Raw genomic sequence first — 17,588 nt, 5'->3', positions numbered from 1 at the left:
TGAACAAACAAAATATAGTATATAAATTAGAATACTCATATAATTCCCCAAAGATATTTTTGGCAAAACTGGATGATGATGAACAACAAGAATAACAGAACATATTTTCATAACTTTTTAATTGCTCTAATTACATAATGGTTAGATACTAACTTAATAGGATACAAAATAAATTTAAAACTAAAATTTTAAAACATGAAAGAAAAAAGTTCCTTGTTGGATACCAGCTATATTCTAGTTAAAAAATTCTTGGGGAATTCTGTAATTCTGCATCTGCAGGTATATAGGAATGCTACTGGTAATGCAATGATCCAAAACTATAGTTTAATTATATATATAATCAACTGAAATAAGTATAATTAAACTGTAGTTTTGGATTGTTGAATTTCCAGTAGCATTCCTATACACCTGCAGGTGCAGGCTTATGGAACTCTCAAGAATTTTCTAATGAAAAAAATAAGTTTAAAAGAAAATTAAAAGAACACAGCTAGAAAAATCTTGGCAACATGGCACAATTACATACATGTTTAATGGGATCAAGCCAAAGCCATTTGGCCTACTTTAAATTATACGGAATTGGGTTTCTAAAAAAATTATAAATATATAAAGTGCACATGGTGTCTCACTGCATCAATCATTGTGATGCAGAAAACCTATTACATGCCTGGTGGGCAATTTACAAAATTAATTCATGAGAATTGCATCTTACAAATTTTTTTTAATGTTTGATAATTATTAATTTATTTTACAAGGTTTAATTTTCCATGTTTGTTAATTAATTTTAATTCTTAAAATTTTCATATTTGTGACTGTTATTTTGAAATGTGTTTATACATTCTGAAGAATTCAGAAAGTTTGTAACTGATGATGATCAATCAAAATCTGATTATTTCAATAAACTAAACATTGATAAATCCAACTATAAATTTGAAAAACTTAAACAAACACCTTAATATTCGCTGAGAGATTTTTAATGTAACAAACGTTTTTGATCTATTTGATAGATCAATGTCAGGTTAAAAAGAATATTTCTTAAATGGAACAACAAGTTCAAAAATATTAATAACCAATAAATTTCCATTAATAAGAATAACTAATACATTGTAAATGATACAAAAATGTAAAATAAATAACATACTACTTGTACCAAATATTAATACTGTCTATCCTATGTAGACATAATTTCCTTTAAAAGGACATTTATCCACTAGCGTATTCATTAAAGGGCGTATATCCACTAGCGTATTCATTAAACCAAAGCATAGCCCACTATATATCCCTGCAAGCTCTGATGACCCTTTTAGATATAAGTTAGCAGCATTTCGAGCATTGATTAGAAGGGCTTTTATATACTGTGAAAATGTTATAGACCGGGATACAGGGATAGAAAGAATTATACAGATAGCAGGAACATTAGGTTATAAGAGGAATGTTATCGAGGGAATTATTAGAAAATTTGAGGCCAGTAATGATAAAGTCACTAGACAAGGTCCATCTAAGTGCCACAAAATTTACATACAACAAGTATTTAGGAGGGATTATGAAAGAAATCGCAAATATAAAGGATACAAAGGTGATCTTAAAAAGAGCTCCGAATTTGTATAAAATACTTAGAAACGATAAAGGGTTGGTTAAAAAAGAAGATAAGGCGGGTGTGTATAAGATTCCCTACGAGAACCAGCTAATAGGTATAAAAAAAGATTATGTAGGGTTACTACTAGAAACCTAGGTATAAGGATCAAAGATCACAGGTATGATATTAGAAAAGGTTCTAATACAACAGTATTAGCCCAGATAGCGCAAGCAGAAGGATCCTTAGTTCGATGGAATGAAGCGGAAATCCTAAAACATACACACTCCAACTTCGGCAAGAACAGCTGAAAAGATAGAAATTTACAGAAGCAAGCTAAAAGAAAAATGCATTAACGCAAGGGATGCAGAGGGTCTTCCTTCGGCTTGGAAGTATGCCGTTAAAAACTTACAAGAGGCACATGAACTCTAGTATGTTTTAAAGGGGGAATTATGTCTAGATAGGATAGACAGTATTAATATTTGGTACGAGTAATATGTTATTTATTTTACATTTTTGTATCATTTACAATGTATTAGTTATTCTTATTAATGGAAATTTATTGGTTATTAATATTTTTGAATTTTTGAACTTGTTGTTCCATTTAAGAAATATTCTTTTTAACCTGAAGATGATCTATCAAATAGATCAAAAACGTTTGTTACATTAAAAATATCTCAGCGAATATTAAGGTGTTGGTTTAAGTTATTTATTTATTTATTTCTGCTGGGTACGAGTGTGGTTTATATAAATTTGAAAATGATTTTATTTGTTTAATTAAAAGAACACTTATAATTTTTTCCCTATATCTCTTTATACATTTTTATTCAGAAATTATACATTTATTTTCAATGGTTACCTTTATTGCTGCCAGGGTGATATTTCCCCATACTTATTGGAAATCCCTCATACGTTTATCATTGACACAGTTTCTCAAACTGTATTAATAAACTTATAAATTACAAATTTTATTATTGATATGAAAAAACTAAATAAATACAGGTAGGTATCTTCCTTTAAGTTACTTGCAATCTCTTGTACATGCCACTTCTACAACACGGTGTTATCCTAACTGTTGGAAAATCTGGGATATCCTACCATACAATAGTATCAGTCTAACACAATTCAAGAAATACTCCATAGAAAATGAAGTTTGCACTTAAATTGTGGAATTATCTATTCAAGTAAGCATACATGTCTGAAATTTGCCCACAGACTTTAGAATATTGAAATTTTCAATTTGTCTTTCATTGGGTTTACGTTAATGAAAATTGTTAAGAAAGCAAGGGAAAGGAAGAAAAAATTGTATAATCAACCAAGTATTGATGATGATGATGATGATTTCAGACATTATCATTTAAAACTAATTATAAAAACAAAAAAAGATGGACAATCTTATTAATTAAACTATTAAATACAAAAACGTTTTTAGGTATCAGTTGCAAAAATGATGAACAAAATACCATGGTATTCTAACTGTTCCCAACTCCACCAATTTGGTATTTGAACACACATTCTGGAGGAAAAAAAAAAAAAATCACTCAGTACTTGACTATACAAACGAGGACCCCTAAAACAAGTACAGTGGTACCTTGGTATACGTCTGCTTTAGAATACGTCCTGTTTGGACGAAACAAATTTTGCTCGGTATACGATATAATTCAATTATACGCGCCATCAATGAACAAGTAGCACTATTGGTGTACTAGAGCAGACTAGACGTTCGCGGTACAACGGTTTATAACTTTGTTTAATTTCTTCTGATTTTAATTCGTAAGTAAAATTTTATTAATCACAAATCCCAAAAAAGGCAAATGAAAAGCAACAAAAAAAAAAAAAAAGACTAGAATTACAATTGAACTGATGAAAGAGATTGTTGAGAAATACAAAAGGTGGCACGCATGTTTGAGATTTTAACTGTTGTTTACCGTATTCCGAGAACGACGATATGGACAATCGCGAAAAATAAAGACATTATTAAATCTGCTAACGTTGCAAAAGGGGTTAAATCAATTTCTAAACAGAAATTGAAGACATACATTAGATCATGTCGAGAAATTGCTTTGCTTTGGATAACTGAAAAACAGTGCTGGAGACAGCGTATCGGAAGCAATTATTTGCGAGAAAGATAAAAGGATACACGTTATCTCACGAAAAATCAAGCAGAACTAGCCAGGAAAGCAAGGTGTTTAAAGCCAGCCATTTTTTTTACACAAGAACGGATTAATCATTTTTACATTACTTCTTATGGGAAAGGTTGGTTTGGTATACGTCCAATTCAGTATAAGTCCAAACATCAGGAACGGATTAAGGTCGTATACCGAGGTTCCATTGTATTTGATTAATAACATATTTTGTCATTCATAGACATTGTTGATCTTGATAAAAATTTTTAAAAAATCAGCAAAAAAGCTCATAAGACAGACAATTCTTTGTAAAAAGAAAAACTGTTTGCTTTCATAGTAATTAACAAAATTTATTAAATTTTCTCTTAAAAATATACTATTTTGTTTTTGTTACTAACTTTTGGAACCTGCCCTATGTTTTTCATGAAAAAAAATATTTAGAAGAATACATCCTGAAGAGAACAAAGTTAAATGGATAAATAGAAGTCATCTCACAATTTAAATTCTTGAAAATCCTTTTTAGAAAATATTCTAAAATCTAATTGAAAATTTATATCAAAAGACATTTACATACTTTAAGCCTAATAACATTTAAATGATGCTCTACCATAGTTAATTTATCTGAAACAATTTCAGAACTGGAGTAGTTTGGATAACTGATTAAGAAAAATTATATTAAAACACACAACTGTACATAATTTGTATCACACATCTTACAAATATATACCTTACATAATGTAGTTCATTAAACTAGGCCTACAGTTTAGGTTGACAGGGAGGGGGAGTGTGCTGCAACACCACAGCATTACCAGAAATTTGAATTTGCTGACTGGAATGCTTTCGGTTGATTAGTATTTGGATAATTGATGTTCTACTGTACAGTTAATTGTTTTGATATTAGGATTTTGGGGTCAAATTATATTATTAAGTGAAACAGACTAACTCATGAACTTTTAAAATCAGATTTAACACACATTTCAAGATTAATTAATTATTTAAACATTGTGGTTCCTATATGTGACAGCAAGAAGTATGGGGTATTTTTCACATGTAGACAAATTTGCTAGTCAAGTTTCTATTGTGGGGACTGCTAATACCACTACCTTCCTACAAGGTCCAAATTGTCAAAAAGAAAAATTATCCTTGTATACAGAATTCATGGATAGATTTTAAAAAAATGCTAGCACTGGACTTTCTGATTACAAAAAAAAACTATATATATATATTGTTATTATATATATATAATTTCAGCAAAAATAGTTAGAATAAAGCTTATTAGTACTCAACATTAAATTTATAATATAAGCATATTATTATTATATTTACAGAATTACAATTATTCAAAATATTAGTCAGACTGGGGAGAAAAACACAGCAAAAGGAAAACTCTTAAACATCAGTTCAATCAATCACTTACAATTATCAATAGCTTGCAATTTCAGTTATCCACTAACCAGCAATGGTGAAGTCTAGCTTTCTGTATCTTCTTCTTCTTCTTCGATGGTGTTTATATGGAGATTTTAGCTCAATGTAGGCTCTTTCTCCGAGTAGACTTGTGTATGTGTATGATCGCTAGGCGACCGATTAGCCGGCTGTATCGAACAGCCATACGTACGCGCGGGAAATAAATGCCTTCCGGGAGGACTTTTATGGGGAACTGGCCTCCTATTCAGTCGTTATAGGCAAGGAGAAAACCCGGAAAACTCCAAGCAGCCAGCCTGTCCGACCGTGGCGCGAACCCACGACGAACCTCCCAGTCTTTAGGGTCTGGTCACAGCTTTCTGTATCATTTTGACACTATTCTTTTATGCAGTGTTAATTTGCATATTGAAGCAAATTGCTTACAAACAAAGTATTTTCTAACTAGTGTTTCTACTAATATCTGATTATAATAATATAGTATAATAATAATAATAAATATTTATTAGATTAAAATATTTAGGTTTAAAAGTAACCCTAAATTAATGGGATACAATTTCATTCATTATGCAAATGTTAGTTTGAGACTATGCAAATGAAGTACTATGTTGAAAGTATGGAGATAACAGTTGAGTTTAAAACATAACTCAACCACCAAAATTCAAAATAGATTGGCCCATCAATGGCCAAGCAGTCTTTGTCCCTGAACACTGGGAGTTTGGTTGTGGATTTGCACCTCACTCAGATGGGCTGGTCACATGGAGTTTTCTGGGTTTTCTCCACATGTGTATTGTCTGAATAGGGGCCAGTTTCCCTTAAAAGACCTCCCAGAAGGCATTATTTCCCCACATGCATATGGCCATTCCATCCATAAGGCCAGCTAATCAGACACATGCGTTCATATTCTCAAAGCACAGGCTGCTTCATCTAACCATCAGGTGGCATATTTTGGAGAAAGATCCAACAAGGCTAGCATCTCCATATGAACCTGGATAGAAGAATAGAATAGAAAATTCAAAATAACTGAAATAGAATAGAGAGTAAATAATAAAGATACTCACAAACACCAGGATCGATTAAAATCCCAACAGACTTTAATATGAGTAAAGTCTGATTTTATTTCAAGTCATAAACATTTTCATCTGTTTGAAATCCAATGTAGTTTACCTGATTATGTATATTTGGACATGATCAGGTAAACCACATTGAATGCAGAACTGAACCAAACTCATTAAATAGAACATAATTCAAATAAAAACATTTTAAAATAGAATTCAATTTAAAAATTTCCTGTAGCAGAAGCTCCAGACATGTACTATTCATATTTTGTTTGAGGATATGAGAAATTATAAAAAAAATACACATTAATTTATAATTTAGTCTGTCAGTGGTATGGTATAATCTTCCAATGAGTACCTTTCCTCCGTTTGATCCTTATCGTTCCTAAGTAATGAGAAAATTGATGGGCTTCTATATTTTCATGTTATTTGCCTTGATAATTTCTCTGTATATATCATTCAACTCCTTGTTATATGTAAAGGCAGTCAAGTCATCATCTCATTATTTTGGTTCATTTCCAGATTGTCAATGATGATGAATTACTGTCCAAACAAGGGTGGCCAAATAACCATACTGTATGACTACGGATTTATGATTCAACTCTGCATCCCTTTCTTGTGGGATGTACAGTGGGCAAAGGCTCTTCTATGTCCAGAGAATGAAAAGTAGCTATCTTTATTTGTAAGGATTGTGTAACTATTTAGGTATATAGAATGGATAATAAATTTCCTCACTAGTCCTTTCTAGTAAGATGTCCTTTTATCATGACAATTAATATATCAATGAAATAGACCTGGAAGTAGCTCTCCTGTTTCACCTTTAGAGTAAGGTCATAAATGTGTAGAGCTTCTGCTACTGGAAATTTTTTGAATTGAATTCTATTCTACAATATTTTTTGATTTGAATTAAGTATGTTCTATTTAATAAGTTTGGTTTGGTTCTGCATTCTATGAGTTTACTTGATTGTCTGTTCATTTATATGAATGTTTTCATATGTTTAAAAAGTCTGTTGGGATTTTAACTGATCTGGTGTTGTCTTTATTATATATATATCTTAGTGTTTTCTCAATAACAATGTAGGCTGTTAGATGTAGCCATTACAAGCCATACACTTGTTTGAATTTGAATACAATTTTCTCAAGATTCCTCTGCATTTAAGTCATAATCAACAGTAAAAATATTTTACACTTTCAGTAATATGTTCTTTTCAAACATGTATCAGAAAATCAGGAAAATCTTCCCTTTGTTTAAAACTAAATTGGACTTCATTCAACAAAATGCATAAAATATAACATATAAGTGAACAGGAAAAAATTTTTTGAAATTCTTACCAAAATTAAACAGAGAATCAAGTGAGTTTCTTTTTTTACATGCTGAAACCTTTTCTATCAAAAGGTGTGAGGTAAAAAGAGATATTTATAGTTATATTTAGTTATTTACATTTTATTTTCAAATCATTACTGCACCAACTGATTAATATCACATGCACTCTTTTCTTTTTTAGTTGAGAATATGTAACATATATAAATATTTGAGCATTTTGCTTTTAGGTCATTTCAATAAATATAGAAAATACAAAACTATCTCTAGATTAAAATTTGATTTTAAAAAATATGTACACAGTTTGAAGCAATGAGCATTTTCTTGGTCTGGTCTACCTGTTTAAACTGGAAAGTTAGAATTATACAGGATTTTTATTATACAGGGTGGGCCAATGAAAACGAAACAGCAGAGTTATCGTGTTCATCCAAGCAAATCGCATGGACAAGTTGATTTTATTCTCAAGGGAGACATCTTCAGCAATAAAGTTTTTGCGATTCTTAATACAACAGACAACAAAAAATTTTAAAAACTCATTCATTTTTTATTAACTAAACAAACATTTATTTCAAATAAAGTAATAAACGTAAGAAAAAGTTATCAAGTATTCAATAAATGTTTGAATTGAGAACCACATCTCTGTCGATTCATTTCTTACTGGACATTCATGTCCGGGGTCGTGTCTTTTGTTAGCACAGAACTCATTAACTGAAACTTTTGAACCAACTCCAGAACATATTTTGTGTTACAATATTTCTTTGGATAGCATTGATTAAATAAATTTGAAGTAAGATACGCATTCTCACGATTTCTGAAATGAAGAGTTACTATTTCTACCCTTTCAGCAATTGTGTAAACCATAACAATTATGTTGTACAAAATTCATAATAAAATAATAATGATTCAATCAGAATTTAAGATTAAGTGGTCAAGCTTAATGTGAACACTACAAAAAAGAACATCTGGAAACAGATAACACATTATTAGCCTTAATTTTATGATTATTTTTTCCTTGCATATGCAGTCCAGCTTAAAAGGTTTTGTTAATAGTTTGTGTTACTTTTTTTCCAAAATAAATGTTTGTTTAGTTAATAAAAAAATATGAATGAGTTTTTAAAATTTTTTCTTGTCTGTTGTATTCAGAATTGCAAAAACTTTATTGCAGATGTCCCCCCTTGAGAATAAAATCGACCTGTCCAAGCAATTTGCTTCAATGAACGCGATAACTCTGCTATTTCGTTTTCATTGGCTCACCCTGTATTAGAGTAAAATAATTTTAAGTGTAAAGTTAGCAATCTTTGTACATTTTATTAGTATTCCATCAGACAAAAAGTTAGTCTGGCAAAACAAAAGTATGAAATGTCTCTCTCTTACTGTTTAAATTATTGTAGAATCCTGATTGTCTAAGGCAGTGTTTTTCAACCTGTGGGTCACGACCCCCAGGGAGGTTGCGAAGCCTTACACGGGAGGTCGCGGGTTAAAGAGAAAGACAAGTGTTTGTAGGTCCTACACTTCATTAAAGGAAGTTTCATACTTTGTGTGTTAAGTTATTGTCGATTCTTCTGAAATTTTCATTTTAATCAACAATAATTTGTCTCAACAGAAAGAAAATTAAATACATAGTTTTTAAAATCACTGATATAGTCTTAATATGGCCCTTTGGGGGGGTCACCAGAATTTTTTAACTTGTAAAGGGGTCGCGTATTCAAGAAGGTTGAAAAACACTGGTCTAAGATAATGTGGATGAAAATTGTAAGAACAATAATTTTTATATTATTTATTATACAGCTGATAGGTACAACAGATTTTATTTAATTACATTTTAATATGAATGACTTGTCACACATTGAAGTTAAATGACAAAAGGTAACAGAAACAAATCATTGTGTAACACATTACCATTTTGAATTTTTTTAATGAATTACAAATATAAGAAATAATGAATGCCAATTGCATATTGACTAACTTGCTGGAGGATTGTTTTCACATTTAGTTTTGTAATTTCTCTGTATTTAAATACAGTTTAACCCGATTATAACGACATCGGATGTAACGACAACCCTAATATAACGTCAAATTTTTATCGGTTCCACGATTTTACTATACTAGATAATGTTAAAAAACCCACTTGTAACGACATAAAACCCTGTTTTAACGTCATATTTGAAGCACTCTCAAATTTACAAAATTAAATTATAAATTTTATTTATCAAAGAAAATACTACGTGTTCAGTCCTGGGGTCAGAGTTCGCTTCCTAGAACGATTGTGGGTGGTACTGTCACCACCTGATTCGGTGGGGTAAGATGCGCCACTCCTTTAAACGACGTGACAGTGGGTTAGTCTGCATAGCTCTCATAATCGTGTTGTAGTTTAGCATCAAATCAGATAAAATGGCTAGCTTAAAAAGGAAAGCGTTAACATTAGACTGCAAAGTAGAAATAATTAAAGCAGTTGAAAGTGGAAGAAAAAAGGCAGATGTATGCAGAGACTTTGGTTTAGCAAATTCTACAGTATGCACAATAATAAAAAACAGAGAGAAAATTTTGAAAAGTTTTCAAGATGGCAAGGGACAAGTGAAAAAAATTAAGTTATGTGAAAAAGCCAATATTGATGACGCTCTAATTAAGTGGTTTAACCAATGCAGAAGTTCCAACTTACCACTAAATGGACCGATACTAATGGAAAAAGCAGAAGAATTTGGACGACTACTAGGCGATACTAACTTTAAATGTTCTAATGGATGGCTAGACCGTTTTAAACAAAGACATAACATAAGTTTTGGGAAAGTGTGTGGAGAAGCAAAAAGTGTAAATTTACTGGACGTTGAAAACTGGTTAAGAGATGTGTGGCCTAAACTAAGGGGAGAATATGCAGATGAAGACATTTATAATGCAGATGAAACCGGGATATTTTACAAACTTTTACCGGATAAAACATTTAAATTTAAAAACGAAAAGTGTGTTGGTGGAAAACTTGCGAAAGATAGGATAACAGCTTTTGTTTGCGCTAATATGACTGGTACAGACAAAAGAAAACTTCTTGTAATAGGAAAATCAAAGAATCCAAGATGTTTTAAAAACATAAAAACACTACCAGTAAATTACAAAGCGAACAAAAAGTCATGGATGACGTCTGAGATTTTTGAAGAAGAAATTCGAAAATGGGATAAAGAACTTATTGGTAAACGAAAAAAAGTTTTACTCCTTGTCGATAATTGCCCAGCACATCCAATTTTAGAAAATTTAAAGAACATCAAACTTGTATTCCTTCCTCCGAATTGTACTAGCGTACTTCAACCAATGGATCAAGGAATTATAAGAAGCCTTAAATCTCACTTCAGAAAAATTCTTTTACAAAAAATTATAACAAATATGGAAGATAAAAATAAAATGGCAATTTCTTTATTAGATGCAGTTGATTTTTTGGAAAAATCTTGGTGTAAGGTTAGTTCGCTAATAATAGCAAACTGTTTTCACCATGCAAAATTGTGTAATAGTCAAACAGCTATTACATTTACGAAAGATGACAATGAGGACGATGACATTCCTTTATCGGAATTAATTAAAACACTTCAGAGTTCAGAAAACGGCGAATTTTTGTTAACTGCTGCTACTGAATATGAGTGTGTAGATGAAAATTTAATAACATCTCAATTTTATACAGATGCAGATATTATTGAGCAAATTAAATGTTCAGACGAAAAAAATGTGGATGATGATGATGATGATAATGATGATAATGAAGAAGATGAAATATCAAACAGAGAAACTACAGTGCCGTCAACTAAGGAAGCGAGTAATGCGATAAAATTATTGAAAATGTTTTACAGGTCTCGTAAAACTTCATCGGAAATAATGAACAAAATCTATGACTTAGAAAATGACATTGATAAACAATTTTTAGGTGAAAAATGCCTACAATCTAAAATAACTGACTTTTTTTAAGTGAATATTTTTATTGTTTCTTTTTAATTGATATACATTAATTTAACCTAAAAGTGAAAGATATTGGACTTCATGTCCATTGATAGATAAGCAAGAAACGAGAAAATTATCATCCAGGCGTTAATAACACCTGGATGATAATTTTCTCATTTCTTGCTTAATTTAACTTTTTGTTGCCTTTTGATTCGATATTATTCTCAAAACCGAAAGTGCCGCCATTATCGAAACTTGACAAATAAAAATTTCTTATAAAAAATAATTTTTGAAATTTTTAATTACATCGTTGTAAATTTAGACATAATAATGTAAATAAAGTTGATTTAAATATTTAGTTTGCACTTTTATACATACGATATTAAATTAGATGAATTTTATAATAGATTCTTAAACAGACTTGATACTTTTGTGGGACTGAAATTATGACCCCGCAGATAACGACACTCGGTTATAACGTCAAAAAACTGCCGGTCCCATGGATGACGTTATAAGCAGGTTAAACTGTATATTGTTTTGATAAACCAGAAAATGCATTGTGCTCTTTCTTGTGGAGTAGTCATTTTTGGAAAATTCTAATTTTTAATTCTTATAATTTTTTAATTATTCTCTGAAACAAAAAACATAACATTAATAAAAACTTTAATAATAACTTATTGATAACAAAAGATTCTTTTTTCATGTTATCTTATTTAAGTTTGAAATAAATTTTCTAACTTGTAAATCCCTTGTATATAAAATGCATCTAATAATATTATATTATACTTTTGTTGACTTTGGATGTTTTTGTGAACTGGAACTTGTTACACTGAGGGAAGAGAAAAACACAATTTCAAATTAAAACATATTTAATATAATGTAATTCTGTATGCCACTACAATCCAGCATTTTGGGTCAATGCACCTCCTCAGCAGACATTACAATTTTATATTTTAATATACCCGTTAATTTTTCAACATTTTCGGAATAGACTTTTAAACCACTATTTTTAAAATTCTTCCTGTAAAATTTCTTGAATGTTTTCCCTGTTTATTACAATGCATTTTCATTCACTTAAACAGTGCTTATTCGTTAAATGAATTACCAATGCACTATTCAAAGGGGAAATTATCTAACCGACACCGTCTCACTCTACTACAGTTTTAATTCCTCTTGAAGGTTCTTGCTGGAGTGTAGTGGCATACAGCATTATATTACATTAAATATGTTTTAGTGTGAAATTGTCTATTTTTCTTCCCTCAGTGTAACAAGTCCTAGTTCACAAGAACATCCAAAGTTGATAAAGTATAATATAAGTAATTAAGGACAAGAAGCACACATCAACATGCATCTAATACTGTTTTATTTGTAAAATCATTAGAATATTTAATTTTAAGTTATACAGATTTAGTATTGTTTTGAAATTTATGTTGTTGTTTAATGTAATAAAGTACTAAATATGTTCATATTTTTGATACATTGTTAATTGAGTTTTATTAAAAGCAATTGCAAGATGATGGCTTAATTAAAAATAGATGATAATAAACAGGTATACAGTGAAAACTGCTTAGGCGACCACCTGCATTTGATGGGACCTGTCAAAACGGGCAAAAATTTCTGGCCTGTAATAGTTTATACATAGTGTCTTTGTATAAGTTACTCGTATTAAATGACCACCTGTATAACGCGACCATGGGCATTGATTTTTGGTCCAAAACAACATACAACAACTGTAATAAGTGACCACTTCTGCGAATATATCTGGTCTAAACTATTGTTCGAACCCATCTCAACAATGTTTCCCCCTCCTAATATAATGAATTAGTCTAAACCAGGGGTGGCCAACCTTTTGCATATCATGCGCCATTTTTTTGACAGACAAGTTCAGATGCGCCATATAACTCTAACACTTTTTGTACAATCTTATGTTCAATGTTAGGAGTTGATAAATAGAGATAAGAATAAATCTGCTTCGCTTAGGAGAGAAAAGGGAATAACTTTATCACGCAGTTGAATTAATTAATTTATGACAGTTTATTGAAGCACCAATTTACAATAGTCAATAATAATCTCCTGTACGAGAGGGCTATTGCTTCATGATGGTGCTATTGCTGCCAGAGTCTCATTTGGTAAAGATTACTCTGCACCACAATTATTGGCACTGATGAACAAGATCAGCTTGGAATAACTTTAATCACAATAAATGTTTTCGGCCATTTACACGCCTGTAAACTGATCGGAAATAAAGATCACAAGACTCAAAATATGTGCATTCACTGTAATTTACAATGTGGAGAACACTCATTTTATCTGCAAAATAGACTGTAACGAATTGTGCAATAAATGAACTTGCCATGAGAGACTGTAAAAAATTAATTTTTTTATATAATATTCTTAATCGCAAAAGCCAAATCTGGCAATTTTGCTCAGAACTAACTGAAGCGCCACTTGTAATCGTCCAATGTGCCACATTTTGGCCACCCCTGGTTTAAACTCTTGTTCAAACCCACCCCGGGCACTTTTCCCACCCTTGAAATTAGGTGCAGGTGTTAATAAATTAGTCTAGCAACAAAGGAAATTCATTTCAGTTTGTTGGAAAATGTCCGAAAAACGAAAGAAATGCAAAGTGCTATTGTTAGAACATCGTGTTAAACCATTTTCACTTTCTCTGATAATTTTATCACAACAGCAATTAGCGGTGAAGTTTAACTGTGGAAAAAGAAGTTTATTTTACCGTAGACCTACAATATTTTCCTTGGGGGTGTAAAATATTGTACATGATAAATTAATTGGCTGATCTCATCATCTGATAAAATCTATTTTTATTTATTTATTTTGAAGCTCATATACAGTACACGTGCGATAAATAGTTTCTGTATCAACCTACCTTATTTCCACTATATTTTTAGAAAAATAATACCAAGTAATTTTCGCAGGCAAAATGTTCAAAAAACAATAAACGCATTAATTAATGCAAAATGTCAGTTTTACTTCCTTTTTTGATTCCGCGATTGTAATGAAATTGTGTAATAAGAAAAAATAATAAAATCGTTTTATTATTAATTAATAATTTTTCTTATTGTACTTAATTAATTAAGAAAATATTAAAAAAATACAGTAAAGCAAACATTTTCAACTGTGTTGAATGATTATCATCAGGCTAACTCTAACTGACCTTTGTGATGACTGTTCAACATAATTTTTCTTATTGTACTTAAGAAAATATTAAAAAAATACAGTATTTTTAAAGTGAAAATAAGCTTAAACTAATGAAAACCAAAACCAAAATGTTGGAGAGATAGGACGCACTTGTATATTGATGATGTAATACATGTAACTGAGGAGCGAACGTAAAGAACTGAGCTGAATTAATTAAGTCAGAAAAAAGAAATTGTGCATTATAATCGAGAAAATGCGAGTACTGTATTAATCTTTAAAATATTGGTATTAAATCTGTTTTATAATATCACAATGACTCCTGTAAATCGAGTTATCTGATAAGAATAAAATACAATACCAATATAGTACTATCGAAAAAATTAACTTATTTTTACTCACCTCAAGTTTTGCTTAGTAGAAATGGCTAAAAAGTGCACAAAATACGTATGAAAATATGTTATTACAGGACCACCTGTATTGGATGACCACGTGTCTAAAAGACCACTTTTTGAAGGAACCATGGGTGTTCGCCATAGACAGGTTCTACTGTATTTATTGACAGCTTCAGTTTATTAGAATAACTAAAATATGTTACTTTGTTATAATCTTGAATTAACAATTTTTTTATAATTAATAAGAACTTTCATTTTTTCTAATAACAATAATTTTTTTATTTATTATAGCATCACAACCAACCAATATTATTCCTCATGTAAGACCAAATAGATCCTGTGATAATTCTCCCCATCGTACTAATTCTGAAAATACATCTATTTTGCCTTCAAATTTATCAGATGTGCTTGATAAGTAAGAAATTATTTAAATATTTTTAATTGTTGCATTGTAAGATTTTAATTAATTTCTTTCATTAATTAAAAATATTTATTCTTTTTCTGATGTATTAAATTTCATATCAGTGATTACATTAAAAGTAATACAGTAGGCTCCACTTATTGCAATTGTGGATTAGGTTATCAGTTGGTTAATGCTATCAAAATTAAGAGGTCCTAAAGTATTTTTATCTTTAGGTATATATCTTTTTATGCTTTTTTCTGTGCTAACAGTCCCAATGTTTGATAACTTGAAATCATTGTAATATTTATGGTTGCTATTTTGTATTAACAATAATATATATTCTATATATATCAAAAAGCATTCAAAATAGATATGCAAAATACAGTCGATCCCCCCCATAACACTGTTGATTATTCCGTTTTATATGAATTCCATGTTGTACGAGTCACTTAGATTTTACAAATATGTGAGCCATTCACAGCCCGGCACACGTATTTGTAAAATCTAAGTGACTTGTACAACATGGAATTGATTTCACTATGATTGTGATTTCTAATAACATGCAGTACAGAACAGAATCCAAGAAGAATAAACTAAAAAATGCGACTATCAGATGGGCTAGGTAGTAAAGCTGTCAGCCTATAGCTCGGGGATTTCAGATCAAATCCAGATGAGCAACCCCAGGAATTTCTCAGGCCTTGAGCATAAGTGGTGTTATCCATTCATCTCAGACCAGTGGTCAAATGGATAACACTACTTAATTGGTTTCAGGTTTGTGCCTCATCAACAAGTGGTCATGTGGAGTTTTCCAGGTTAACTTGAGTTTTAAGTTAACCTAAATAAGGACCAATTTCCCATAGGAAGCATGTCATGGGATGCATCCCTACTTGGCAGGTCACTCACTTGTTACATTGCTATATCCTATCAAACTTATCTTAACTTTTTTTCAAAGTTAACACTGTCTTTTCATCATCAATTAAATTTTTCCAACTTTATTTATATAAAATTGTAATGCATGCTAAATCTTGAACATTAGAAGGCATAATCTGAATATATTCAGGATTTAAATATAATTAAAATATATAATTTAGTTAATAAATTTAACCAAATCAAAATTATGAAGTGTTTTAACATTAAAAGAAACTAAATAAACTGATCAAGAATAGAAATGTACAAAATATAATATAATTGTGGATGAAAACTAAATGTAAAAATAATTTTTGAAAATTTGATTGAAAATACAGAATGAATATTTTGCTAATTAATCCAAAAATACATTGTACATTTAGAAAACTAAAAAATGTATTTTTTGAATCCCAATGTAAACAGCCACATTTCTTCTAACTAGCAAGGACTAAGTAGATAATAATGTCATCCAATATATTTTAATAGCACTCTGATCCTTGTCAGTCAGAAGACATCAGGATTCGAAAATATGATTTTAGGTTTTTAAATTTACAGTGTATTTCTGGATTAATTAACATTATGGTTTGATCCATAATAGTGAGATTTAAAATATTTTACTAATTTCTATCTAATTTTTTATATTATTGTGTAAGAAATACAGTAATAATTTTAACAACAGTTCTTACTGAATACCTATTTTATTATTTAAATATTAAATTCTTAAATTTATATTTAAACTATTATAACAATAATTTTATATTTAGGAATTCTGTAACAATAACAAATGTTCAAATTAAACCTGAACCAAAATCTCACTTGGAGCAGTTTTCACCTTGTGCTGCACGTAGTTCAAAGGAAGTTGAAAAACCAACTGAATCACCAGGAAAAAATGTAAGATAATCATATGAAATGTTTAATTTATATAAGCTTCATTTTATATTAAACATTTACGTTTAATGTAAATAAAAACTGATATTGATAAATCATATTTGGATTTGTATAAAACCACCATCTATAAAGTTACTCTGTTAAGTCTCTCAAAATGAACAGTTCCAATTTGGGCCATATACAAGTCAATGATGTTAAAATCACACCTCTACAAAGTCTAAAGCCACATGCATTTGCTAGTCCCATCTGTAGTATGCAATGTTATATAAAATCAGACTTGATAGTATAAGCAATAAGTATTAAATGCATTAGTTTGAGTTTTTTGTTTAAGACTATATAAATATATTTTACCCATTCATATTATAAGACTATATGAATATATTTTACCATTTTTATTACCTTCATAACTAATATTTTATTAGATTACT

General features: G+C 30.1%; 1 protein-coding gene across 1 annotated transcript; it reads left to right on the top strand.

Annotated features, from left to right (window-relative positions):
- Positions 1-9,151: 9,151 nt before the first annotated feature.
- Positions 9,152-11,550, top strand: LOC111628921 (tigger transposable element-derived protein 4-like). Its single transcript, XM_023372780.1, has one exon. The coding sequence runs from the start codon at positions 9,886-9,888 to the stop codon at positions 11,437-11,439; it is 1,554 nt and encodes a 517-aa protein (XP_023228548.1). The 5' UTR covers positions 9,152-9,885; the 3' UTR covers positions 11,440-11,550.
- The last annotated feature ends 6,038 nt before the right edge of the window (positions 11,551-17,588 follow it).

The sequence above is a fragment of the Centruroides sculpturatus genome, unplaced genomic scaffold (genome assembly GCF_000671375.1).
Source record: "Centruroides sculpturatus isolate CEXI.00-Female unplaced genomic scaffold, Cexi_2.0 scaffold501, whole genome shotgun sequence".
In the NCBI taxonomy this organism is placed as follows: Eukaryota; Metazoa; Arthropoda; class Arachnida; order Scorpiones; family Buthidae; genus Centruroides; species Centruroides sculpturatus.
Note: the sequence above shows the minus strand (reverse complement) of the source record. Positions and strands in the feature narration are given on the sequence as shown.